This window comes from Erithacus rubecula (genome assembly GCF_903797595.1).
Source record: "Erithacus rubecula genome assembly, chromosome: 3".
Taxonomy (NCBI): domain Eukaryota; kingdom Metazoa; phylum Chordata; class Aves; order Passeriformes; family Muscicapidae; genus Erithacus; species Erithacus rubecula.
Window position 1 is genome coordinate 53,538,511 of NC_136689.1, and position 25,973 is coordinate 53,564,483.

The window sequence follows — 25,973 nt, forward strand, 5'->3', positions numbered from 1 at the left end:
TGATATGCCTGTAGTTTTCAACTGATTAAATAAATAGTTTGAAAGATATTGGAAACTGGCAAATGTCTGTTTCAAAAATTTTTGGGCTACTGAAGAAGTCCTGGACAACATCTTTTTAGCAATAAAGTATGTGTGTACCACAGGGTTCTTTGCAAATCCTCGGAACTGTGAAGTCCAACTTGTGATACAGTCAGAGGTAAAGTAACAAAATCCATTGTTTTCTCCGTTCTGAGTTTTTCAAAGGTTGTTGGTATAAGAGAAAGAAAGATAATTTTGATGCATTTGCCAAAGAAACAGTTGGGATTTCACAGTAGACTGCAAGATGCACTGATCAAGCAAAACGAAGTAACTAATGTTACTGTATTTTAATAGTTATTTGCTTGCAAATGTTAAAATTTTAGAATACTTGCAAAATTGTTCGCAAATATAGTAAACAACTTGTGTAAGAGTAGAACTTTATTCAGGTCTAGACTGGCCTCATTTGAGTGGTTTCCAGCAGAAGTTCACTGTTTTTGATTATACTTCTTTGTGTTTCAGATTAGGCCATAGGCCTGGGTGGCTTGATCTGCACCTTGAACCTGACTGAATTGTAAAATGTACCTGTCTTTCTTTGGGTGGAGCTCTTCCCTGTACAGATGATTGATAAAATAAACCCAGAAATTCTAGCCTAGAGAGTACACTATACAAGCCTCCTTTGCCAGTCCTCTTTTTATATAAATCTGTGCATGCTTGCAACCAATGACACTGTTAATTGCTGAAATTGCTTTTAGTTGTTGTTTGACATACTGAATACATGTTTCAAGGCATTAAACATAACTGACCTGTATTTTCACTTCCGTGCTTGTTTTTTTTTCTTTTTCAGGCAGAGGGTTCCAGACTCCAGAGAGAGTTGAGAGCATATTTAGCAGCCATTAAAGGTGATTTTTAAGTTTTATATCTTGCTTTCATAAAGTAATTAAAAAAAAAAAAATGAGACAAGTAAGCTTGTTTAAAGTATATAAAAACAAATACAAGTAAGATTCTCTTTAACCTGATGCTAGGGAATTCTGCACGTTCAATGTCAATTCGTGTATGTACAGTCTTGCATCTTCTACTGTCCTTGGTGTGCATCTTCCACTGCCCAGATTCTCATGTTACATCCATTTTCAGCACCCACAAAGTCTACATACCTTGCTATTTATCTTTGCTAGAATATGAAGTACTTTGTGCAAGTCAAGGGATTGCTTGATCCCCACACCTGTAACATTTCCAGGTGATTACTAGATGGATGACCAGCTTCCTCCAAAACCACACTCCCTGTGATAATGTCATCCCTCCTCTATTTTTGGCTGCCTAATCAATTTTTTTTTTAAGTTTAAAAGACAAATGTGATGTCTCTTGATACTGCATTGAAATTCTAAGTAGCAAAAGTTCGCTAGCCAGTGCTTAAATATCAGAGATAAGTGAACAGTCATTTAAATCCTACTAGACATTTATAAATCTAGCACACTAAACAGAGCACTGTAATGCAGCATCCTCTTTCTCATGCCACCTCTCTTTGGAGGAGTTGGAGGCTAAAGGGAAGGGAATAAGAGTTGGTGCCTGATTGAGAGACAGTAGCTTCTTGAGATAAATATAAATATAAATGTAAATATAAATGTAAATATAAATATATATATAAATATATATATATATATGATAAATATATATGTGTGTATATATTTTTAACCTGGCTCCAGTCCAGTAGGGAAAATTTTGGAAGTTAGTATTAATATCCCTGGAAATCACTGTCATAGTAACACTTCATCACCTGTTTGCAGGCAGGTAAGAAAGCTCTTATTGATGTGAATTATAAAATGGGAAGCAAAGCAGTAGCTTGCTGTCTTTGACCATCTATTCTTTTTTGGATGGATTGCCCAAGGAAAATTCCATACCAGACAAATTTGCACTAATGTCTTTTGTTCTTAGAGGAAATCATATCATCAGTCTTTTGGGGGGAACACACTGAATGCTAATTTTGCTTTCTTAGTTTTCACTCTTCCCCACACACATTGTCTGGTGGCTATTCAGAAGCAGCAGGATGATGCTGTTTCTTGGCTGGGTGTCTTACCTGTCACATAAGCTGACTGTTTACATGCTGCCTTGATTTCTGTTTTGGTGACAACAATACTCCTCTCTGTCTCATCTTCTTTCTTCATCCTTCTTTTCCTAGTGCTCTACACTCATGATCATTTTGCTCTTTTATTCTCTAATGGACTACTTTTTTCACCAAGTTTTGTGGTTATCTTGGTGTAAAATTTTCCATTGTTTAAGTTTTGCTTTTTTAGCTATGCTTTTCCGTTTAGCATCTTTTTCTTAATGCTGCCTTTAAGCAATTTGGACTGACTTTCTTACTCAGAATGAAAAGTGTTTGCTAGCACCTTATTATCTACATGTCTCAAAAAAGATCCAGTCAAAAGCACTCATGAGAGCCTTAAAAATGTCGAAGTCAGCAGTGGGCATCCTTGGCACACATTATCACCCATTGCTGCTGTGGAGTGAGCACACAACCCGAGACAGGAGAGCACAATGCACAGCTCTGGCTGAGGCTGCCTCAAAGATCACTAGGTTGATAGTGCCGAAGACCAGATTTTGGATGACTGAAGCACCTGCTGCAGTGTTGCAATTGTTTGAATGACTGCTATCATTAAAAGGTTTTTGAGGTATCTGTGTGCACAAACATGGGAACCCCCATATCTAGGCACTTGAGTGGGAATTTTTACACCAAAGATGTCAGAAACTTGGAGTCATGCTGTCATCAAGGGCTCATTTTGCAGGAAAAAAGGTCAATCATATGGTCACATATATTGGAATTCTTGGAAAATAATGCACTTGACATCCTAATACTCTTGGATGTATGAGAGAAACAGCTCATTTTAAAGGGTTTTGGGATTTGAACTTCTGTAATAAGTTTTATTTTGCTGTGTGGGTGACTTGATACTGGAAGTAGGAAGTACAAATCCAGGCCTGATTTCATAGAACCATAGAATTGTTTGGGTTGGAAGGGACCTTATAGATTATCTAGTTCAAATCCCCCTACCATAGTCAGGGATGCCACTCACTAGACCAGGTTACTTGGAGCCCCATCCAACCTGACCTTGAACACTTCCAAGGAGGGGGCATCCACTTCTTTGAGCTACCTGTTCCAGTATCTTAGTACCCTCTGAGTAAAGAATTTCCTCCTAACATGTAAACTAAATCTCTCCTTCTTTAGTTTCAAGCCATTAATTCCCCTTTGTCCTACTACTGACTACCTGTGTAAAAATTGCTCTCCCTCTTTCTCAGTAAGCTCCCATTAAGGATTGTCAGGCCAAAAGGAAGTCTCAGAGTCTTCTTATCTCCAGGCTGAACAATCCCAGCTCTCTCAGTCTGTCTTTGTAGGAGAGGTTCTCCATTTCTCTGAACATCTTTGTGGCCTTCTCTGGACCTGCTATAACAGGTCCACATCTTTCTTGTGCTGTGGTCTCCAAATGTTGGCACAATATTCCAGTTGGGGATTTAAGCAAGTCAGTTGAGCCTTATTATGACCCTCTGTCCCTTCATTTTAATATACTTCACAATTTGAGGTTTGGTATCACACATTCATAAGAGAAATTTTGCTGTGTTCAGACTCCTTTTCTTGCTCACTGGTGCTTCTTAGTCTTAGCTGTACCTTGATCTTTCTTGTTGGTTATTCAGGACATGGAGGAACCATGCCATAAAGCTGTTGAACTCGTGAATGGCTTTTATGTGCCATTTTATTTCACCTGCATGATAGTTTTATGTCTGCTATCTATCAGTGGTGCTTGTACTGATGAGATTGTGTGCTATCCCCCATAGCTTTAGTCATCTCATGCCTCAGTCTTGTATCTCTTCCAGTCTCCTTGTCAATATTTATCTGGATTTTATACTTCATGGTTTATGTTTAAGCTTTTGAAAACTCTGAGGGTCTTGAATGGTTTTATGGGCCAATTGTTGTAGAAACACCTAAATCAGTCACCCATTCTCTACCCCAAGCTCTTTGCAAGTACCAGTGTAGATGGGGAAGAATAAACCTGGATCTTCATGCAGGTGGCAAGGTGACAGAAATAAAAAGTAGTCCTGCATGAGAAAAAGAAAGCACCATACCTTCAGGTGTCTTAATGTGATAAAGAGTAACTGGTGTACAGGAAGAGGAGAGGAGATTTTTGAGGTCTGTTAGCTGTTCTGCTGCCTAGTTGTCAGTCTGTGGCTGACAGAACTGCACATATCGTTCAGACAGAAATCTTAAAATTAGCCATGTCATTTCTTAAAAGCCATAAAACTATTAATATTTTTTCTGAAAAATTTATTAATGAATAATACAATGATTTAATTGTTCTAGTGGAAACTGTAATGGATTACCAGCAATTAGAAATACAATCCTTATGCCAGGGCAGTCATTCCTCTGAAGAGCCACAAAAGTAATATTAAGAGCCAGACCAAGATGTCTCACCCCCTCAGAAAAACAAAAATTTTCTATCATTCAGACTAGAATACCTGCAGGGAGTGAGGACACCCCACAGTATATGAGTTCTACAGCCAACATGATGTTGGCTCCATGGGAGCTTGAGTACATTGGGACTGTGATGGTAAAGTCACCCAGCCTCCCCATCTCTGGTGTGCCTGATGGGAATGTCTCTGCACTGCCACACTCAGGATCCCTATCATAAGGAGGCTTCTAGAATTTTTGGAGGCTTCAGGAACGGGGCTTTTCCCCATAAAAATAGGGATTATTTAATCTGAGAAGCTCAGTTTTTAGATAAATAAAGGATCCAATTACCAACAAGTAGTACTGAATGAAACAATTGATACTAAATATAAATTTCTAACTGTTCATCAGCAGTAAAAATTATTTCCACATTTTTTAGTACTTTTTATATTTTTTAGTACTTTAATGACTTGCTTTTAACAATTTATCTTTCTCAGTGATAGCAGTTAAAAACAGCTGAGAGAGAGAGCCTGCAGTATATGACTGACACTAATCCTCTTAAATTTAGTGCTGAGTAATGTATAAAAGGTATCAGTGTGTAAAAAATAATTCTGTGTGGAAACCAGCCAAATAAAAAATCATTGGACACTGTAAGTTTATGTCCAAAGGCATGAAAAAGACTGGGGATTCTCTGGATTAGTATTTATTTCTTCACTCATTTGGTGTATTGCAGTAAACCTAGTATAGATGCAGTCAGAGGGAGTAGGATGGATGATCTTAGCCTGGAAATTTCAGATTGAAGCCCCTGACTGAAAAAGCCAAATACTTTACTGCCCACATGCCTGACATTGCAGCTGGATTTGACTGATATTTTTACAGGAAGGTGGTTGAATGGAGGATTATCCAATTCTCAGAACAGAAGAAAGAGTAAAAGTTGGTGCAGTTTTGATATGACTCAAGCATGGCATATTAGGTGTGTTTTACTTCTACTCTTAGCAGATATATGCCTGAGTCCTGTAGTACTTAGGAAAGAAAGTCTAGGAAAAGGTGTCAGTGTGGTCTGTGACTGAGCTGAGTGCAGGCTGCAGGAGGGGTTATCTAGCAGCTGTGCTAGCCTGCCTGCCACAGGAACCTCTGCCACAGAGTGCTTAAGGGCAGGAGAAAGGTATCAGAAAGGATCAAGTCTGAGCAGGGATGAACAAACCCTCCTGATTTGTAGGTTCACATTGAGTGGAGAGAAGCAGCCTTCTTAAGCAAAACTCTGTTGGTTTTGGCTTACCTCTTGAGTTGATTAATTGGCAGTGACATTAAAGATTTTAAATGAGTCCTGCCTGAAAATGTAAGATCACCTGTATTTTATTGTAATTTGGTATCTTCTAAGGCAAAAAAAAGAGCTTTTTATTCAAGGGAACACGTTTTTAGCTAGAGATACATCATCCTAATAATTAACCATGAAGGAAAAAAGGAAAAAAATGCATCTTAATTCTTGTGCTATCCTAATAGTCTAGGATGAGTGCTGTCATTAAAAACCACCCTCAAAATAATTCCTAAAGAGGTCAAATATTCTGTTTTGGCTCAGTACCTATTGATTTAAGGGGGAAAGTTCTCTAAACACCAGTATTTTCTTTGTACTTATTCTCCCCCATGCCATTCTCTCTTTTGTACTCAAGGAGAAGGCAGGCATGTACTTTCAGCTCTTTCAGCATGTGTTTTTCTATCCATTCCACAGACTACCATTTTCTTATTAGGAAGTGTGCATTCCTGCATTTATTTTCCTGTCATATTTACAGTATGTGTTTTGGGAGTGCATGGAATATCAGCTGACTAAATCAAATCTGCTCTTCTACACTTCCAAGTTTCAAAACAATTTTCCTTTTCCACTTGTGAATGTTACTTTGTGCATAAAACAAAAATATTGATGTTATTCCTAAATTTATTTACTGAGTAGGTAAATCTGAAGATCATACTTAGAGACAGTTTCAAGATAGCAAACAGATTTCACTATTTAAAAATGTGCTTTAAAAAAAAAAAAAGTTTATGCTAAATAAGAAATTCAAGTATTGTTGAGATTTTGCAAAGAAGTTGAAATTAAAGTTGTCATTTTAAAATTAGCTATTCTGAACTCTTAGAAAGTTAGGTGAGATGAGTTTGGTTTCATTGGATTCAGAACCATATTCAGCATCTAATGGATTCATTCCGTATCAAAATACAAACCCCAGTGCCTTCACTGCAGGTGGTTTTTTATTCATTGAGGTTAAACTGACTGAGGTTAAATCTCTCTTCTTCACTGAAGATAGATTTAGGCCCTTTCTCATAATATAATAGAGGCTATTTTACATTTAAGCCAGCTCCTCTGTGTATTACAGAGTGATAACCATCAGTAGTCTGTGTTCTTGTTCCACCTGTGGTATCAAGAGCTCCAAAAGTGACATATCAGTTTGGCTCCACACAATCCTCTGCAGGCACCCCTCTGTTGCAAACATAAATAAGCACTGAGCTCCACAAACTTCTAAACCTACTGGGTAACCATACAAGATTCTTGATAAAACCATGTCCATTACAGTGCTCTCCCCATGTTCAGGTATCTCTTTTCTGAATTTGCCAGAGGGAACAGCATTGCAGGTACCCATGGCTGAAAATAAAGACATTCAGAACCTGTTTCTTGTAGTTGGCACTTATATGTTCCTCTTTCTGTCTAACTGCAGGAATGCAAGATGCCTCAAAGAAGCTTACAGAGTCTCTCCATGAAGTGTATGAGCCAGACTGGTATGGGCGTGAAGATGTGAAAATGATTGGGGAGGTAAGATGTATGGAAAGAGGGAAAAAGTGGTTTGGATGCAGATGGATTAATCTGAGCTGTTGAGAAGAAGTGTGCATCCAAAACTGACCTTAATCCTTCATGTCATGTTAAATCCTGTTTTCTCAGCATATAAATTTTGGATTTTGTGAAATGCAGCTCCTGCTGGCCAGATGCAGCACTTACAGTGTCTGCTGTATGAACTGGCTGATAAAAGCTCCCACTGAGATAATGTCAGTGTGAGCAGAATTGGTCCTGACAGCATCTGACTGACAAGTTTGTACAAAGATATCTTACATGCAATTTTACAGCCAGGATTCTTAGTTCAAAAGAATGTTAAAGATTATCTAATTTGCTTATCTTTTTTTTTTTTTTTTTTTTTTTTTGCTATGTAACAACTGTTAAGCCAGTGGTACAAACTGAATATTTTCTGAGACACTTGCCTCTCTCTGAGAAGAATATGGAATTTAAAGGCAAATTAGAGTTCAGGACACTATTTTTACTTTTTACTTTCCTCCAGTGGTTAGAGAAGAATAGGCTTTTCTAGGCAACATGGCAGGAATTTAACTTGAGGTGCTCTGAACTGTCTGCTTAAAGAGCCTTAGTTCTGGGGGAAGTCTGTCAGCAAATATGGTGGTGACAAGAAAGTGCAAATCGCTGTCAATGGAGCTTTTAGCCACCTGGCATTCAGTTTGCAAGGCCTCCTTGATAATATAGATTACAGTAAACCTGAATACAGAGGATACAGATTGCATTTCTTCTCTATGTCTGCCTTCTACCCTTCCCTACTGCAAAGAGTTTTGATTTTAAAACACCCAACTTCCAAACTACCTAATTTAAGATACATTTTTAATTGGTTTAGGTTTTTTTATATTGTTTTAGGTTAAAAGCAGGAAAATCTCATACTGCATCTTGCTGTAGCACCTTATCTTTTATCTGTAGACTATTAGATTTTACACTCAGAAATTTGTAGTTAAGTGCGAAAGGACCAAAATTTGGCTCTTAATCTCTATTAGATGTTAAGATAGGTATGTTTTCTTCATAAGAGATTAATGGGCTATATTAGAAAATCTCCTGATTTTTTTGGGGTACATAATCACAAAGGTAGATTTATGCATCAATTGGAGTGGCAAAAGCTCAGTTAGGACTTAACCTGGACACTTCTGTAAAGGATAATAAAAAGTGGTTTTATAAATACATTAATATCAAAAGAAGGACCAGGCAAAACCTCCATTCTTTATTGGACATGATGGGTAATATGGTTACCAAAGATGAGGAAAAGGCTGAGATATTCAACACCAATTTTACTTCAATTGTCAGCAATAAGATAAGTCATTCTCAGGACAGATGGCCTCTTAAGCTAGTAGATAGGGACAGGGAGCAGAATAGATCCTCTGTAATCCAAAAGGAAGCAGTAATGGCCAACTGAGCTACTTCAATGTTCACAAGCCTGTGGGAGCAGATGGGATCCATCCTATAGTAATGGGGGAGCTGGCAGAGGAGCTCACTAAGCTGCTCTCCATCATTTACCATCAGTCTTCTTTATTTGAGAGGTCCCAGGTGACTGAAAGCTGGCCAATGTGGTGCCCATGCATAAGGACTGAAAGAAGAATACAGGAAACTACAGATCTGTCAGCCTGACCTTGGTGCCTGGCACAGTTATGGAACAGTTCATCTAGAGTGTAATCACACAGGACCTGCAAGATGGCTGGGGATCAGACCCAACAAGCATGAATTTAGGAGAGGCAGGTCCTGCCTAACCAACCTGATCTCCTGATCTCATTTTATGACCAGGTGACCTGCCTGGTGGATGTGAGGAAGGCTGTGGACCTGAACTTCAGCAAAGCCTTTGACACTGTCTCCCATGGAATAATCCTGGAAAAGCTGACAGCCCACAGCTTGGACAGGAGCACTCTGTGCTGGGTTAAGAACTGGTGGGATGGCAGAGCCCAGAGAGTGGAGGTGAATGGTGCCACATCCAGTCAGTGGCCAGTCACCTGTGGTGTCCACAGGGATCTGTGTGTGAGCCCAGTCCTGTTTAATATCTTTACTGATGATCTGGATGAAGGGATTGAGTCTACCATTAGCAGATTTGCAGATGACACCAAGGTGGGTGTGAATACCAATCTGCTGGAGGGCAGGAAGCTCTGCAGAGGGACCTGGACAAGACAGATGGACTGAATCCAAAAATATGAAGTTTAACAAGATTAAGTGCTGGGTCCTGCACTTTGGCCCCAGTAACCCCCTGCAGCACTACAGGATGGGGACAGAGTGGGAGAAGAGAGGCCAGGCAGAAAGGGACCTGAGGGGACTGGCTGATGGCAGACTGAATGTGAGCCCACATGGCCAAGAAGGCCAGTGGTATATCCTGGCCCTTATCAGCAATAGTGTGGCCAGCAGGACCAGGGAAGTGATTCTTACCCTGTACTCAGCACTGGTGAGGCCACACCTTGAGTGCTGTGTCCAGTTCTGGGCCCCTCAGTTTGGGAAGGATGTTGAGATGCTGCAGCATGTCCAGAGAAGGGCAACAAGGCTGGTGAAGGGTCTGGAACACAAGTCCTATGAGGGGTGGCTGGGGGAGATGGGGTTGTTTAGCCTGGAGAAAAGGAGGCTCAGGGGAGATCTTTTCACTCTCTACAACTGCCTGAAATGAGCTTGTAACCAAGTGGGGGTCAGTCTTTTCTTCTGGGAAACCAGCAGCAGAACAAGAGGACACAGCCTTAAACTGTGGCAAGGAAAGTTTATGCTGGACATTAGGAAGAATTTTTTCGCAGAAGGAGTGACTGGGCATTGGAATCACCTGCCCAGTGAGGTGATGCATCCATCCCTGGATGTATTTAAGAAAACAGTGGATGTAGGGATGTAGCACTTAGTGCCTTGTTATAGTTGATAAGTGGTGCTAGATCGTAGCTTAGACTTGATGATCTCAAAGATCTTTTCCAATCTGTATGATCTGTGATCAACAATTCTGTGATCTCAGCCTAAAGTAAAAGATAATTATGTATCTATTCAGTTTAGGATATAAATGATAATTCCAAAAGGGATCCACTTAAAAGACCTTATTCTGTATGCTAGGAAAGATGTTGGCTTAAAGAATCCTTCAGCAGTGTTTTTTGAATCTATTAGCTTTCAGAAAATCTCCATTATTTTAATTTGTTCAAAGTACATATCAGCAAGATACAAAGGCAAACACACAATACTGGCAGTTGCTTGCTATGACCTGATGCTGTGGTGCTTTGTAGACCACTGTGATTAAATGCTGTGTTAATAAAAGAGGTATTTCTTTTAAACATGTTTAATAGATTCTAATCATTCATTAGGGACTCTGATGGAATAGGAAATTAATGAACTGAAGGCTGGCATCACACAGCATTTATAATATGCTGTATAGTAGGTTATGATAAACACTTGGGAATAGTTTTCCAGACTTGTCAGTGAGAATAGCAGCCCTGCAGAGCAGTCCTTACACCCTTTAGCCTCCCTCCCATCAAAGGGAAGGATGTTAAGTAGTTTTTGAAATGTGCAAAGAAAGGGGGAATCAGGATGTTTAGCATGTGCTAATGATTTGTTCAGTGGAGAACCCAGGACCTCAAGCACTATGTCTGTTACAGGATTTGCTTCTAGTAAGGAATCTCACACAATAAGTCTTTGTCACAAGAGCTGATTAATATGTAAATAAAAATTGGGAAACTACAGGGAGTTTCTGCTGGTGACTACCCCAGAGCTCCATAAAAGGACTGGGGGAAAACATTGTACCTTCAGGGCAGAAGAGGGTGGTGGGGGTCCAGATTTTGCTTATTTGGCAGCGGATGTTGGGATGTTTCCTATATCTCATTCCAGTTCTCCAGCAGCACAAGCTAGAGTTCATGCCAGCATAAACAGTTTTATCAAATGTACTTTAATAGCTTAAAAAGAATGAGATGGAAAGACCTTTCCCTTTATTCTCTCTTCTGTATTTTGTTGCACGTCCTTTCTCTGTAAGTGAGGTCCATCATCATTAAACACTTAGACACAAGAGCTAGGCCAGGTTCAGATTCTGAGATACTGAGTCACTGAAACCCTGAGGAACACCTTGAATCCATTCTTATTTTCACATAGCACTTACTATTTGAAATAATGAAAACACAAACTAGTTATTAAGTTTAATCTTAGTTTGTTGTGAATTGAACTTGAAATATCAATGTATTCCTTTTCATTCACTTCATGTATATGCTCTGATTTAAAATTTCAGAAAGATTAATCTTTGCCAATTACATTTGTATTTCTCCTAGGTTTAGAGTGGCATCAAACTACTAAGTACATTTTTCTCCTTTCTACCTTTTCAGAAATGTGATGAACTTTGGGAAGACTTCCATCAAAAGCTGGTGGATGGGTCATTATTAACACTGGATACATACCTAGGACAATTTCCTGATATCAAAGTAATGATTTTCTATAAAGGATAAGTCTTAAAGTTCTGTTGAGTTGCAAAATAAATTGAAAATTAGATTACAATAAAAAAAAACTTAAAAGGGTTGGAGGTGGAAGTCATGCTCTCATGTAATGTACACTATGTTGTTCTCTAAGTAAATCCCTGACATTAGTCATGGCTGATTTTCCAAGTGAACAAAAATATTTTTCATGCAATAGTACTTGGAAGTAAATTAGCCTTTGTAGAGGAAACCTTTTGTGGTTTTTTTCTGCTCCTGTTTATTTGGTATGAGGTAATTTTAACAAACTTCAATAAGGACACAATAAGCTCTTCAGCTGTTAAAATGCCAGACAAATTACAGGCTTTCTGTTATTGGCTAGATGCACCCATGAGGATCTTTCTCTAAGCCATAGTTGCTGTCTTTAGTTATAAAAAGATTTTGTAATACACATCAGAATGTGTATTACAGAGAGAGAGAATTTTATACAGCTTCTAGCCTCTGCCAAATGCCCATCTGGTGTGCAGTCCAGAGGGAGGACTGCTAAATGCAATGTGTGAGGATAAAGAGGCACTATAGGTGAGAGTTAGATATTTTAATATTTGAATATGACTGTATGGGCAAATTTTTTTTTTTTTTGTGATGATTTAAAACTGATTAGGCAGCACTCAGTCATCCCCCTTGTAATTTACATCAAGGAGTAAAGAAAAAGTAATCTAAAAATACCAACACTAGTGATATACAATCCTAAATTCACTTTTAAATCAAACTGTGTTTATGCCCTCTCAGCATGAGGATTTTACATATAATATATAACTTTGTAAAGTCTATATCAAACTATATCTATATCTTGAACTCCAGTATTTCTGGTATGTGTCAGAACAACTATACAGAGAAGTATATTTTAGCATTTTTCCAACTCTAAAAAAAATGCATTAATTGCTGAATTTTCACACTATTATAAGGGAAAAAAATAGTGTTACCATGAGTTTAACAGGTTCACTGGTTCTAGAGAATGTGACAAGTCTTATGTAACACTGATACCTCAACTCTAAGGCTCATAAGCCCTACACCCATGAAAACCCTTTCCAAACTGTCTGTAAATTGATTCCTTATTTAAAATACTGTGATTAGTTTGTCTTTTTTACTATGTCCATGTTCCTCCTACATGATACAATAGTTCAGATATGAACAACAGGGAAGGGAGAATAAAAATATATAAAAAACTAAGTTGACAACAGAAGTAAAATGACTTTTTAAAAACTGTTCCTCATATTTACTTTCATTTCTACCCCTGTACAGACTCGTATTGCAAAACGAAGCAGAAAGCTAGTGGACTACGACAGTGCAAGGCATCATCTAGAAGCCCTGCAGAGCTCAAAAAGAAAAGATGAGGGCAGAATCACCAAGGTAGCACAAACAGAAACATGCTGGAAGAAGATTTGGGGAGATTGGGTGGCTTTTTTTACTGTACAGAGGCAGAGCACCAAATTTCTCTTCCTTTTACTCTCTTAGAAATAGTGATATCTCTAAGAATAAATGTGTATTGAGTACTTTGTTTCATGTGGTAGGCATGCTCAGCCTCTTTCACCAGGGAGTCCTGTTAGAGACATAACTTGGTCTCTTGATGAGACTGAGAGAAGAGCAAATCCTGTATTGGCATATTCTTTGTTAATAAAGATTCTGAAAGTCCCACCAAGAAAAGCACAAAAATAATTTTGGTTTTGTTATGTTATCGTGATTTTAGAAGTCACCTGTTTCGTTTTGGTTTAGGCAGAAGAAGAATTTCAAAAAGCACAGAAAGTGTTTGAAGAGTTTAACACTGACTTGCAAGAAGAGCTGCCATCTCTGTGGTCACGGTAAGCCCTGAGAGATACTAAATGCAAGGCCTCATGTGGGGGAGTAAGGAAAGGGAATCAGAGAATTTTAATGAGCTAATAAAAAATGGATTGCTGGGTTCTTGAAGGTTCCCTCCATTACTTTTTTTCAAATAATAAAAGGAAAAACATTTGCAAGTGTCTCAAAAATATATGTACTGCAAATGTATTTATGCTTATTTCTTTCAATGTATGTTGGCACTTAAGATTCATTACCATATCTTCATTCTGATGTGCAAAAATATTTCCATTTTGTGAGTAACTAATTATGCTAAAGCACAGAGTAGTCTGTGGTGTTTTGGGTCTACTTGTAGGTCATTTTTTATTATAACTACACCAGAAGACACATTTTATAGCTTTGCACTGATTATGTGGTGATGTTAAATGATTTGATGGCATTGGTCATTCAGTCAAGATGTTTAACCGTGCATTGTGTTTATACAGAAAATGCAGACAATGTGAATGGGAGAACAAAAGCAGTAGAAAAATAAGCATCTTAGTATTCTGTTAGGTTCTTTAACAATTAACAATCTGGAGTGAAAGAGTAAAGTATCCTTTGTCTCTGCCTTCTAAATTAAATCCTGTTAAATTTCAGACCACTAGAGCATTTTCCTCCTGTGTTTCTGCCTATTTCAGTGTAAACCTTCTTAGCGCTTCAAGATATTTGCTTTATGGGCCTATTAAAAGTAAAACTGCATATCAATGACAATGGCCATTTTACTTCAGTAAAAGTCTCAGGGAAAGGTAGGATTTAATTTGAGCAATATGCATAATTTAGAAAGCAATTGCTTTCAGAGTTCTTTATTTCAGTTATTAAGATTCTTCAGAAAGAAAATTATCTATTGAGTTGACATTTTGCAGGCTTATTCTTATTCCAAAGATAATTGTCGTGAATAAAAGTTGGGAGAAATTGTAAATGAAAGTTTTAAGTAGGAAAAAGAAACCTAAGAAAACAGCTTCTACTTTTGAAATGCAGAAGTATGTAATCATGCACCCCAAATAAGCGGATTCTTGACTACATGCACAGAAGTGTCTAGTCTATATTAAATTATTTTCTCTTACATGCACGTGCATGTGTTTCAGAGCTGAGCTTGGGGCACCCATGCCTGGGCTGTACTGAGCTGTATACATTAAAGCTGACTCCAGATACAACTGCATCACCTTGATGCTGTGATGAGATTTGGGCACAGGGACTCACAGTGCTGGAATTGTCCCTTTCTCCTTTCAAGAAATGGTTGTGTGCTGCCTGGTGGGAGATGGATGTCCAGAGCATCTTGCCTTCCCTGTGCTTCTAATGTACTTGTGACCATCCTTTTCCACTCTCTTTAAAAATAGCTGAAGACATCTGATGTGAAGTAGTCTCAACTTGGTTGACTGGACGTTGCAAAATGCATATTTTAACACTAAGGGAAATAATCATGAGCAAACTAGTCTGAAATTTTGACATTTCATCATTTGCTTTGCTGAGAGTAATGTCAAGAATGTTACTTGTAGTCCAGAAAACAGTTAATTAATCTGCCTTTGTGGCCCACCCACACACATCTTTTATTCTCTTTTTGCTTTCTTTGTGCCATCCTTCGTAGACGAATTGGCTTCTATGTGAACACCTTCAAAAATGTATCCAGCCTTGAAGCCAAGTTTCACAAGGAAATAGCTTTAGTGAGTAAAACTATCTCATGTATAATGGATTATGATATGCATGACAGCTAAAAATTGTCTCATAGTAAAAATCTAGTAGAGACACACATGCCATAGATCGAGATTTGTGGTATAATTATCATATTCATTTCTACTTGCCATATTTGTTCTCTCCTTGAGGAAGAAGCAGCCCCTACTATTTTGGATAGCAGTACAACTGGATTATTGTAATTTACTGTTGCCTTCAGTATTTTTGCTGTCTCCAATTGCTATGCACCTCTTTGCATTAATCAGTACAAGGAGAACATGTCAGACATTCCCTGCTATATGCATTGTCAGCAATGCAATGTTTTATCTGTGACTGTTAAGGAAATCAAGCAGTTTCACTGAGGATCTTTTGAATGTACCTGGCTAAATAGTAGCATATTATCTATAGCAACCTTCAAATTGGAACCAACATTTTGGGTTTTCTTGAAAATGCATTTTACTGAATCTCTGTGAAAATTTGGATTAGATTTTTCAGGAGAAAACATGGATCATCTTGGCTGCCCATGTTGCTTTAAACTTCAGATGACTTCCTTCATCAGAGCCCACATAGCAGTCAGTCACACCAATGAAGCTGTTCTCTAAGAAAACAACTCATGTTTTTGAAGAACTGCTATTATCTTTGATTCTGTGGATTTGATGTGGATTTTATACTGTAACATAAAGTTATGAAGTTATCATTTATCAGACCAGATTTATCACCTGTGTTTTTAATCATGACTGTAGCTGTTCATGTAAACTCAGGCAACTGTTTTGTTTTCACAGTTATGTCACAAACTATACGAAGTGATGACAAAGCTGGGGGATCAGCATGCAGACAAGGCCTTCACCATTCAAGGGGCACCAAGGTAACTTTATTGCCTTTTTAATGAATTGCATTGCTGTAGACTTTATGAGTTTCAGCATATGTAGTAATCATCTATAACATGCATAGTGGTTGCTGCACAACTTGGTTCAGGATGGTAGATGAAGGTATCTGGGATGACATTCTTCTCAGGAGAAAAGATGCAAAGCTTCCATCTTCACTGACTATTTTTCTAGAAAGTCCTTTCAAAAACAAAAAAAGAATGAAGGCTGTTTCAATTTAGCCAAGTTCATTGTAGACTGTTACATCAATTTGCACCAAGTGTACAGCTCATTTATTCTTGGGTGCTTAGTTTACAGCAGTGTTGCTAACTCTCATAATTTGTTTAAAGCCTTGAAATATTGAGACGTGTTTTTAGCTCCTATTATTAGGTGAGAAGCCCAACTTTTGAACATCAGCTTTTATCTCTTCTACTTACGGGGAAAAGTAAAGATCTGAGGGTGCATCATAAAAGCAGAAAAGCTGAAATAAAGAGAATGTCATGATATACTGTATTTTTTAAGACTTTCAAGCAAAACCTTGTTTTAGAGCACAAAACCAAAGGGAGTTAAAAATCAGATGGTGTTTTCTTAAGGTCAGTGGAAGCCAGTATGGTATTTCTGATTTTTTGCTTTCAACAACTGTAGCCTTTCTGCCATAATTTTATTTCTGATACTGATGTGCAGAAAAGGTTGAAATGTGAAACAGTGAGACTTACCAAGACCCAGTGGTACTTAGAGTTAATATATAAAGCCTGAAGAAGCAGGGAGCAGGGGGCTGACCCAGACGAGCCCCCAGACAAGGCACTGAGCCTGCAGGGAGCGGTTGAGGCGTGCTCAAATGCTTTTATGGGCTCAGGCTCCTCCCATAGTCTGCTCCTTTGAGAATCACCTTTGGGTAGTCAGGGGAGTTTTCCCAGTGGTTTCCCTGCCTTGCAGCCCAGTGGTGGGAGTTTTGTCTGCACTGATTGTCTGTCAGGCAGTCTCTGTTTCATACAGGGGCTGCCTGCTTAGGGGCTGTAATGTCAGCACTTTCCACCCCCTCATGTGTGCTAGCCACCTTCTGTACCTTATTCTCCACCCAGCGTCATAAAATCAGTTTACAACACAAAAGTCAGATAATGTTGAGGCATGAATTAAAATTAAATTGATTCCTCACATAGCTACATCTGATGTGCCCTCAAGATGGAGGTAGATCAAGAAACAATGTCTGCCTCAAAAATATGCCAGATATTCCTACATTTGGTTTAATCTCACTTTGGAAGAACAAGGAACCAAGAATGAAATACTGAAACTTCTGACATAATGCAAAATTCAGAACTACTTTATAAGCTTATTACTAGAATAAGTATTTTAGATTATTTCAGTGATAATCTATTCTCATATATTACATATTGTCTTTGGAGCTGTTAACTTTGGCCCATTTAGGATGGACTCACAAACTGGACTATGTTTCTGTAAAGGATTTGTAGAACACTTTTATGCAATGTAAAATAATGTAGTGTTAGAAAACTTTAAGGTCTTTTTGTAAACAATGGAAATTTTATCCACTTGTGTCTTTTAGACCATGTCCAACATGCACATGCTTGTTCCCACTGAATTACTCATTCTATCATTAAAAGAAAAAAGCAACGTTAATTTTGCTGCAGATTACTAGATTTCATTTCATGTATTGTGAATTTACTTTAAAAAAGGCTTTCTAAAAGTCCATTCCTTCAATTACTTTGTTACTGTCTTTTGCAGTACTGTTTGCAGAGCCATGTGTGAAAATCTGGATAGATTTCTACTTCCCTTATCAGTGATGATACTCTAAAAGACTCACAAGTGGGTGTTCATGAGATAAAACAGCTTTCCATTTTAGATGCTGAGAAGTTGATACTAGACAAGTACAGTATCTAATCTTTCTTTTAAAGAGCTGCCTAAAAAAAAAATCTTAAAAACTTGTATGCCACTGAATACTCTATCCTGAAGGCAAATATTGTACTGGGACATAAATTTCTTAATGACTGCTTATTTTTTCTCTTCCAATATTTCCACAGAAAGAGGTGGTGAGTGTGAGCTAAGTTTGTCCTTCCAAAGAACAGTTTTTCCTGTGTTAGCATTAGGATCATGTTTATGCTGTGGTCTCAATCAGGTAGTGCTTCTGCTCTCCCTGAGGATGTGTAGGAGTTGCTCTTACTGAGTAGTGTGGTTGTTGAGTACTGTAGTTCATAGCCTCCCTCACTCTAAGCTTTCAGTGTATCTAGGTTGCTGAATATTTTCTCACTGTTTGCACCAGCTTCTCTTTTCATGAGAAGGGAAGATGCTTTCTACAACTTCATCAGATTTTTTTCTTAGAATCAGCAGAGCTCTGTTGAAGTCACTTGACTGCTGCTTGTTTATAACTGTTGTGGTTTGTCCTTCTAAATAGTGATATCTTTATAATAATCTTGGCTGTGTTTTCTTTTTATGTTGAAACCTTTCTGAAATTGCCAAGCTTTTAAAATTATTTGCATTATTCATAGTTATGCTTCCTGTGTTTTTTTTAATCTTTAGTCTTTTGTTCCAAGAAGCGTGTGAAATGAAGACAGTAAATCCATTTCACATTTTATAATAGTTATAAATTTATAAGTGAAATGTTATTTCAAGTACAGAATCTGAAAAAATGCAGGTAGTCTGTTTTCTTCAAGTTACAATGATCAGGTAAACAAATGTTCCAAAAATCAAGATCATTCAAAATTAAAACTTCCTTTGACACTGAATTTTAATTGTTTTTAATTTCAATTTTAGTTTTACTCACTATATAATGGCTTAGTTCATCTCCAGTGTGTACTCTCTTTTGTGGTCACTGACATTACATCAGGGACACAGCTCAAGCGTTGCACCAGAATTTGGGTAATAACTCAGCATGATATATTTGTGCTTGCCATTCCTTTTCTTCTGTCTAGTGATTCAGGCCCACTGCGCTTTGCAAAAACACCATCACCACCAGAGGAGGCCTCTCCCCTACCCAGCCCCACTGCTAGTCCCAATCACATGCTGGCACCAGCATCTCCAGCACCAGCCCGACCCAAGTCACCCACACAGGTAAGGAGACACCAGCAGGGGACCTGACCTGCTGTGCAGAGAAAGATTGATGAGATGGTGTGCGTGGTGGATTTTGCATCCAGGCTGAGTGACTGAGTGGTGGCAGGGAGGCCACTGGTTCCCTTGCAATCTGTTCTGTTCCTCAGTTGTTCAGCCTTGTGTCACAACATGAATAGAAAATAGTTTTTGTATTCGGGGAATGAAGAAAATTTTAGGTGCCTGCTGAATTGGTGGGACCTGTAGTGACAAAGCAAAACACTTCTTAAAAAGTAGCATTGTCTCTAAGGACCCATATGCCAGCAGTGACAGTTTGAAAAGCCTCTTTCTGAAACCTTCTTGTGAGTTTTTGTACATTATATATTTCTGTCTTCATTCATCTTCAGATTTGTGCTTACCCTGAGAAAAATTAGCCAGTGAGTATCACTGGCCTGACCAATCTCTAAAACAATGAAAAATACAGCTAGCTGAAATACTGCTCTGTTAATTACTAATAATGAAAGTCTTATTAGTTGTTTTAAACACTGATTGGGAAGTTTGACACTGTTGTAATCAGTGGAGTAATTTCTATTCTTATCAGTATCAGTAAAATAAGAATTGGTTTCATTCATGAGTTCCATCTGTAGCATGAACTGTATATGATACTTCATGTGCATATCAAAGACTTATGTTGATGTTATGGATGTTTTTGGAATTGGGATAGATTCTGTTTTGTGCTTTCTGCATATCAGAAGAAAATCAATTTTGTATCAAGTGAGCATGTGCATTTTCTCTGGTCTTCCAAAATATGGCAACTCACTGCCTGAGTATTCACCTGGTAGGACTCAACCTTATTGGTGCCAATACCAGTGTCACTGTACCACCTGAAGATTTTTTGGTGGATTTATTTTCTTGGGTTTTTGGTAGATTTAAAAATTATCCAATACTATTTGGTGCTATTCCAAGCAATTAGTTTGTCATAGTTATGTGAATCTCTGGAGAGCAGGAAGAATATAGTAAACTAAACACTTTTTGAACTGCTGCAGTTCCCAGAGATGATATGGTCTCAGCAGTAAGTACACTCTAAGGCTAGCAACAGCTGGGCAGGGACAAAATCCCAAAGCTAAACACAAATTAAGTCAAGAACCCAAAAGGCTGCAGAGGCATTGTTTCTGTGCAGTATCACCCTTCCAGCTATAGAAGAGCTAGTGTCTTGCACTGTGTGCCCATCACATCAGAATAAAAAACAACCAAGAGTTGCTTTTGTATAAAATCTGAAACCTTGAATTTTAATGACTTTGAAACATAGGGTTGTTTCATTAATGTTTATTTCAAAGCATTTGGTGGTGAACAGCTAAACAGCTCCTTTCAACACATGGCTTATTCCCATGGCTTATTTAGATTGAAACAGCCAAAACCTAAGACAATTTGTTTAGGCCTAGCTTAAAGATTTTCTTTCAACCCTGAACTAGTCTGTGACATTTTTTGCTGTCTCCCTAGCTGAGAAAAGGTCCACCAGTCCCACCCTTGCCTAAACTCACACCCACGAAGGAGCTGCAACAGGAGAACATCATTAACTTATTTGAAGACAACTTTGTCCCAGAAATCAATGTGACAACCCCATCACAGGTAAGCTTCAGTGAATTGTGTAGACATACAACCATGTAATCACCTAAGTTCTCCAAGGTAGTACCCCTGGGGCTGATCTTCATGGGGAGGAAGGAGGAGGGCACAGGTACAAGGCAGAGGCACAATTTCTGTTATCTTGAAAGAGTTGCACATATGGTGTTTTGCCTTTTAATAGGTTACATACAATCACTCAAAAGGGTAACTGCTAACATACTGAAAAAAGAGCAGTTTCCTGAGAGAAAATACCTGTCTGAAAATACCATGATACAGTCATGTTTGAAATTTTAATGCACTGGTTGCATTACTAGCTGAGAGTTGATCTAAGATGTTTTTTTTTAATGCTAAGCATCTCAAGTGGAATGTTACAGAGATACTTCACTACTTCTGTTTCCTTCATCAAAAATCATTAAAAGTATTCCTTCTTTCTGTTGAGGGATTTTTCAAAAATGAAACTTGGCCTTTTTTACAAATAAAAAAGGACTGCTTCAGCTAGATGATTCATTCACTTAGCTTTGATCATAGAAACATTAACTGCACAGCATAGAAGGGATCAAAATTCATTTTATCTTATTATTATGATTTTTTAAAAGTTGCATATAATAAACAGAAAAGCCAGATTTGTGCAGAATTTGTATTTAGCGATTCAGCTTTTACACAGTTACAGTGATTGCTGTTTTTTTCAATAATGGACCTTTTCTTCCATGATAATTACAACTCTGAAATCTGAGCCTGCATCTGATAGACTGGAGAGAAGTATCTAGATCTGAAGTTCATGCAGAATGTTTGGGAATTTCTATTTTCATTTGAATCATTGGTTTTGTTCTAATTCATCTGACAACAGGGGAGAACGAAGGCACAGCAATAAAAAATGTATTTCATACTATTTGAACATGTGATGCTTTGTTTTCTTGTGGTAGGGGGAAACAGGCATTGCTGTGTATGGAGATCTATATGGAAAAGCCTTACTTATAGCTAAGTGTCCATGCAATTAAAGAATTAAAGACCACTCCCAGAATGCAGCTGCTGGTAGCCACTCTTTCTGAGGGGAGATGGCAGGTCTGTTGCACCATTGTACCCTGACTTTATAGGAATTAGTTACTCCAGGAGCATGAGCCTTGAAATCACTGGTAAGAGTTGATGTAACCTGTACCACATATGCCCCCTGCATTAAATACTGTATCCAACTAACATGCATATATCAGCCTGCCCAGGGCAGCAGAAATGGAACTGGTTTGCTTTTCCATTAAGAGATGACACCGGAACAAGGCTTTAAATTAGTGTAAGTCACATTTCCAGAGTCCTTATAACCTTTCCGTGAGAGATTAGCATAGAAATGAAATGGCATAATAAAAGTGGACATGGTTCTGAGAACTGAAATCTTTTCCTCATCTCTCAAGGAAAATGGATCTCCCTTTAGTGAATCATTTATGTCCGTCTCCACAGTCCTTGACCAGGGAATATCCTAAGCCATTCCCTGGCCATCTTCTCATCAATCATCTATATTTCTTCCTCCACAAAACCCACTCCCATCACTAAAGCATCTGAGCTCTCTGGGTATGTACAGACATACCCAAATAATATGATGTATATGTTTGGTATCCTTATGTGTGTAAACCAGTTAAGGAAAATATGCAGCATGAAATCCACAGGAAATACGGGTTTATTCCTCTTGGTGTTTATGATTCCTTCTATACTCCCAAAGCCCTTGTTGGGCAGTGTGGAGAAAGCTGTGAAGCCTGCAGAGCCTGCCAATGGCACAGGACTTCCCAAGGGACCACCACGGGTGTCCCAGACACTGCTTATGCAGAGGCACAAAACCAACAGGCTAATAAGTAGAGCTGTGATGCTTTAATGCAATGTTTTAGAGAGGATTGCAAACAGGACAAACACTTTTGTTTCTTGAAACACAAATATCCTGTAATTGTTGTTGTTCCTCCTTCTTTACCAAGCAGTACTGATGCATTCGCTGTATTAGTACAAGATGCTGAAAAACATCTTCTTTCTGCTTGATGCTGTTGAATATTTGGGCACTGATTCAGCACAAATAGATGATCTTTAAGGTTTCTTTCAACCAAAACCATTTTATGATTCTATGATATGCTCTTATTAAACTGGATTACATGGTAGAGCCTTTTAGGTTTACAATTAATAGAGCAGCTGAGGCCTCTGAGGTCACTATAAAAATATATACACATCCATATGTTCAATGAGCTACAGGTCTTTTCTGCTGTAAAATAACCTGAAGAAACAATTAGTGTGCTTCAACATGAAATACTAATGAATGTGAAGCTGTAGCTGAGATTTAATTATAATTAATTGTAAATATTCTAGGCAAGCAAGATCATCTAGTTCCATCCCTGCCATGAACAAGGACAGCTTTCACTAGACTGGGTTGCTCAAAGCCCCATCCAACCTGGCTTTGAACACTTTTAGGGATGGAACATCCATGGCTTCTCTGGTCAACCTGTTCCAGTGCCTTACTATCAGATGTTTCCTAAAGTTTAGAGCTAAAGACAGTATTAATTGTAAATTGGTTTACATGTTCAAAATTAAAACTTAATTCAGATACATTTAGATCCTTCTGTATTGGCTCTTTACTAATGCTTGTGTTTGGGGAGAGATTATTAGAATGTATGGACATTGGGTGCTGTTTATGTACTTTTTAACTTTGATGTCTGTCTCAAAGCATTTTAAAAGGGCCTTCACCATCAGGTGTGTACACTCAACACTTCTTTGAAAGGGCTGTGACTGTTGAGCATGAAAAGGCAAAGCTGTACTACAGAGAAACCAAAGACATCATTAAAATGAATCTCATAAAAATAAAACTTACACTAAAGCTCAGGAAAGTCCTCAGAGCTTCCTCCCCTTTTGATAGAGCTGTAAAGTTCCCTTTACAACTAGTAAATCTGTAGGGTGGTTTGGTTTTTTTTTTCTTGATTATTTAAATATTTTACTGCCCAGGGCAGCTTTTAAAAGATAAGTTTTTTAAGTGTATATATTTTTTCTAACAGAATGAAGTACCTCAAGCTAAGAAAGAGGAATCATTACTGGATTTGGACTTCGACCCTTTCAAGCCAGAAGCGGTATCAACAGGAGTTAGTCATTCACCCATGTCTCAGGTATCTCTTTGCCTTGACAGAGGCAAAACATATGAATGCAATGTATTGGGTTTGGTAGAACAGGTTTTGCTCATGTATTGATAAGAAGTGTCTGAAAAACTTTATCTTCCTGGGAAGAACAAGCCAGCCTTCTATCTTCTCTCCCAGGAACCCTGTAAGTGATGATGTACTGGAAGGAGAGGGAATTGTTAGGTGGTAACATGAAATGTCAGCTGATGAGAATGGTTGCTGGTACCTTGGCCTTGACTTTAGCATGCTGTTATTTTCCATCTTTAGAATAACTCTTAGTGTAAACATTATTATTCTCCAGTGCTTGTTTTTCTGATGACTTTTCTGACTTTGATTCCTCACATCTGGAAAGATGCCTTAGGGGACCTAGGTCTCATGGAGTCAGTATGCAGTTGCTTTACTGTGATGGAGTTTCTGTACCAAGCAGTGATATGATCCGAGTGGTTTTGCTATTAATCTACTTTAGACCTAACCTCAAGGAAAATTGGAGTATGGAATAGGCTGTTTTCGTGTAAAATATTGTGTTATCACAATACAAAAGTCTGCATTCAGTAGTAATATTTGGAATGGTCATTTTTTTGCAGCAATATGGAAAAAATGTTGAAACTAAAATTAAAAAAAAAAAAAGCTAATATATCAAGTGGCTGATATTCATTGGTTTATCCTACAGGACGTGCTATTTTAAAATCCAGAATTCACAATTCATGCTTACCACCCAGAGGGCAGGTAGCAAATGAGGGAAGATCTCGTGGCCAGCATGTCTGCATCCCAGTCTTGTACACAAAGAAGCAATGTTAATAAGCAATGTTAGCAAGATCTGTCATTAATATGGCTTGTTCTGTGACACATGAGAAGACTAATCAGCTGTTCAGAAATGCAACACTGAGAATAGAGTAGGAAGACAAGAAGTTTTAAGACTGAGATGGTCCTGATTCCCTGTTGATCTCTTCCTTAATTAATTTCTTATTCAGTGTGAAGCCCTAGTTATGTAATGAAATCTGTAGTGATCTCTGACAGGATATGTGCTGTCAGAAAAGTGATGCACTGTCTGCACTGTGAGTGTTAGCTGAATTTTCTCATTGAGATTTGCTAGAAGTGTTCCATTCTAGCAGAAGCTTAGTGCATTTTAGTTGTTATGTTTTTTCTTCCTCTAAACAGAGAAAAGGAAGGGGAAGGCAAATGACATTCCATAGCACTCAGCAGTGACAGAAAACTTTATGTGTGACTTGGCTAACTACTCTTTCAGCTTGTTTTGTAATAATGCTTAGATTAGAGCAGTGGAATCATTAAACAAAAGATACTTAACTTTTATGAAAGAGCACATTTGTTCTGACATTATATTGTACAGATTTTAGAAAAGTTTATTACTTAGTGAAAAAAAGTTATTTTATATTTAACTATCCTATTAAATGCAGAATACAATTTTGTATAGAAAAGTACATTGTAACTTTTCATTTAGGGGCACAGGAGGCATTCACTGAGCACATTTATGCACTCCTTTCACCTTTCTGCAGAGTGAAGCCATATGAGAATGGATGGTCCACATCTACAAGAGTATGTGGATGAGTCAGAGCACCCTGATTTTAGAAGGGAAAACAGCCCCACAGCCTGGGTCTTGGTCTCACTGGAGCTGACAGGGTCATTACTGTGGCAGTATAGAGAGAATGAAGCCTGTGGCTGTAGAGCCCTGTGCTTGCAGGGGGATTAGGAAGAGAGCTCTAAATGGTGTTTCCATATGTGTATGGCTTTTGCCTCACTCACAGATATTTTCCATTCAACAAACAGCTGAAGTAGTGAGGACAGGAGTAGTTATCTGTGCATGATGCCATGGAAGGCCTGGCATGACTTGTCTGTTGCTAATTTAATTAATTACCTCCCTCCATTGCTGTGCCAGGTCGATCCAACCTGTATATGAGCCCTGGTCTGTCATTCCTCAATTGCTTTTCTGCTTCTATGGCTGCATTAGAAGGGACCTTTCTAAACCTTTCTGGTTCTCTTCTTTTGCTATGAACCAGCAGTTGTCTCATGTGGTGGGCTATAAATATTAGGCATGAAGTCTGCTGTTTTTCTTTCATTTGTCTCTTTAGCTCTTCTGTTGAGAGGTCACTAGCATTAATT

The 25,973-nt window shown here is 38.2% G+C and overlaps 1 protein-coding gene across 8 annotated transcripts in view; it reads left to right on the top strand.

Moving 5' to 3' along the window:
• Window positions 1-25,973, top strand: part of AMPH (amphiphysin) — a 120,904-nt gene that overhangs the window by 67,950 nt on the left and 26,981 nt on the right. For all 8 annotated transcript variants that reach the window (XM_079301918.1, XM_079301919.1, XM_079301920.1 and 5 more), the window contains exons 3-12: window positions 863-917; window positions 7,153-7,247; window positions 11,570-11,665; window positions 12,956-13,063; window positions 13,427-13,512; window positions 15,114-15,189; window positions 15,979-16,061; window positions 18,984-19,122; window positions 20,599-20,727; window positions 23,739-23,846. In XM_079301918.1, the coding sequence (XP_079158044.1) occupies window positions 863-917; window positions 7,153-7,247; window positions 11,570-11,665; window positions 12,956-13,063; window positions 13,427-13,512; window positions 15,114-15,189; window positions 15,979-16,061; window positions 18,984-19,122; window positions 20,599-20,727; window positions 23,739-23,846 (975 nt within the window). The remainder of the gene's footprint in view (window positions 1-862; window positions 918-7,152; window positions 7,248-11,569; window positions 11,666-12,955; window positions 13,064-13,426; window positions 13,513-15,113; window positions 15,190-15,978; window positions 16,062-18,983; window positions 19,123-20,598; window positions 20,728-23,738; window positions 23,847-25,973) is intronic.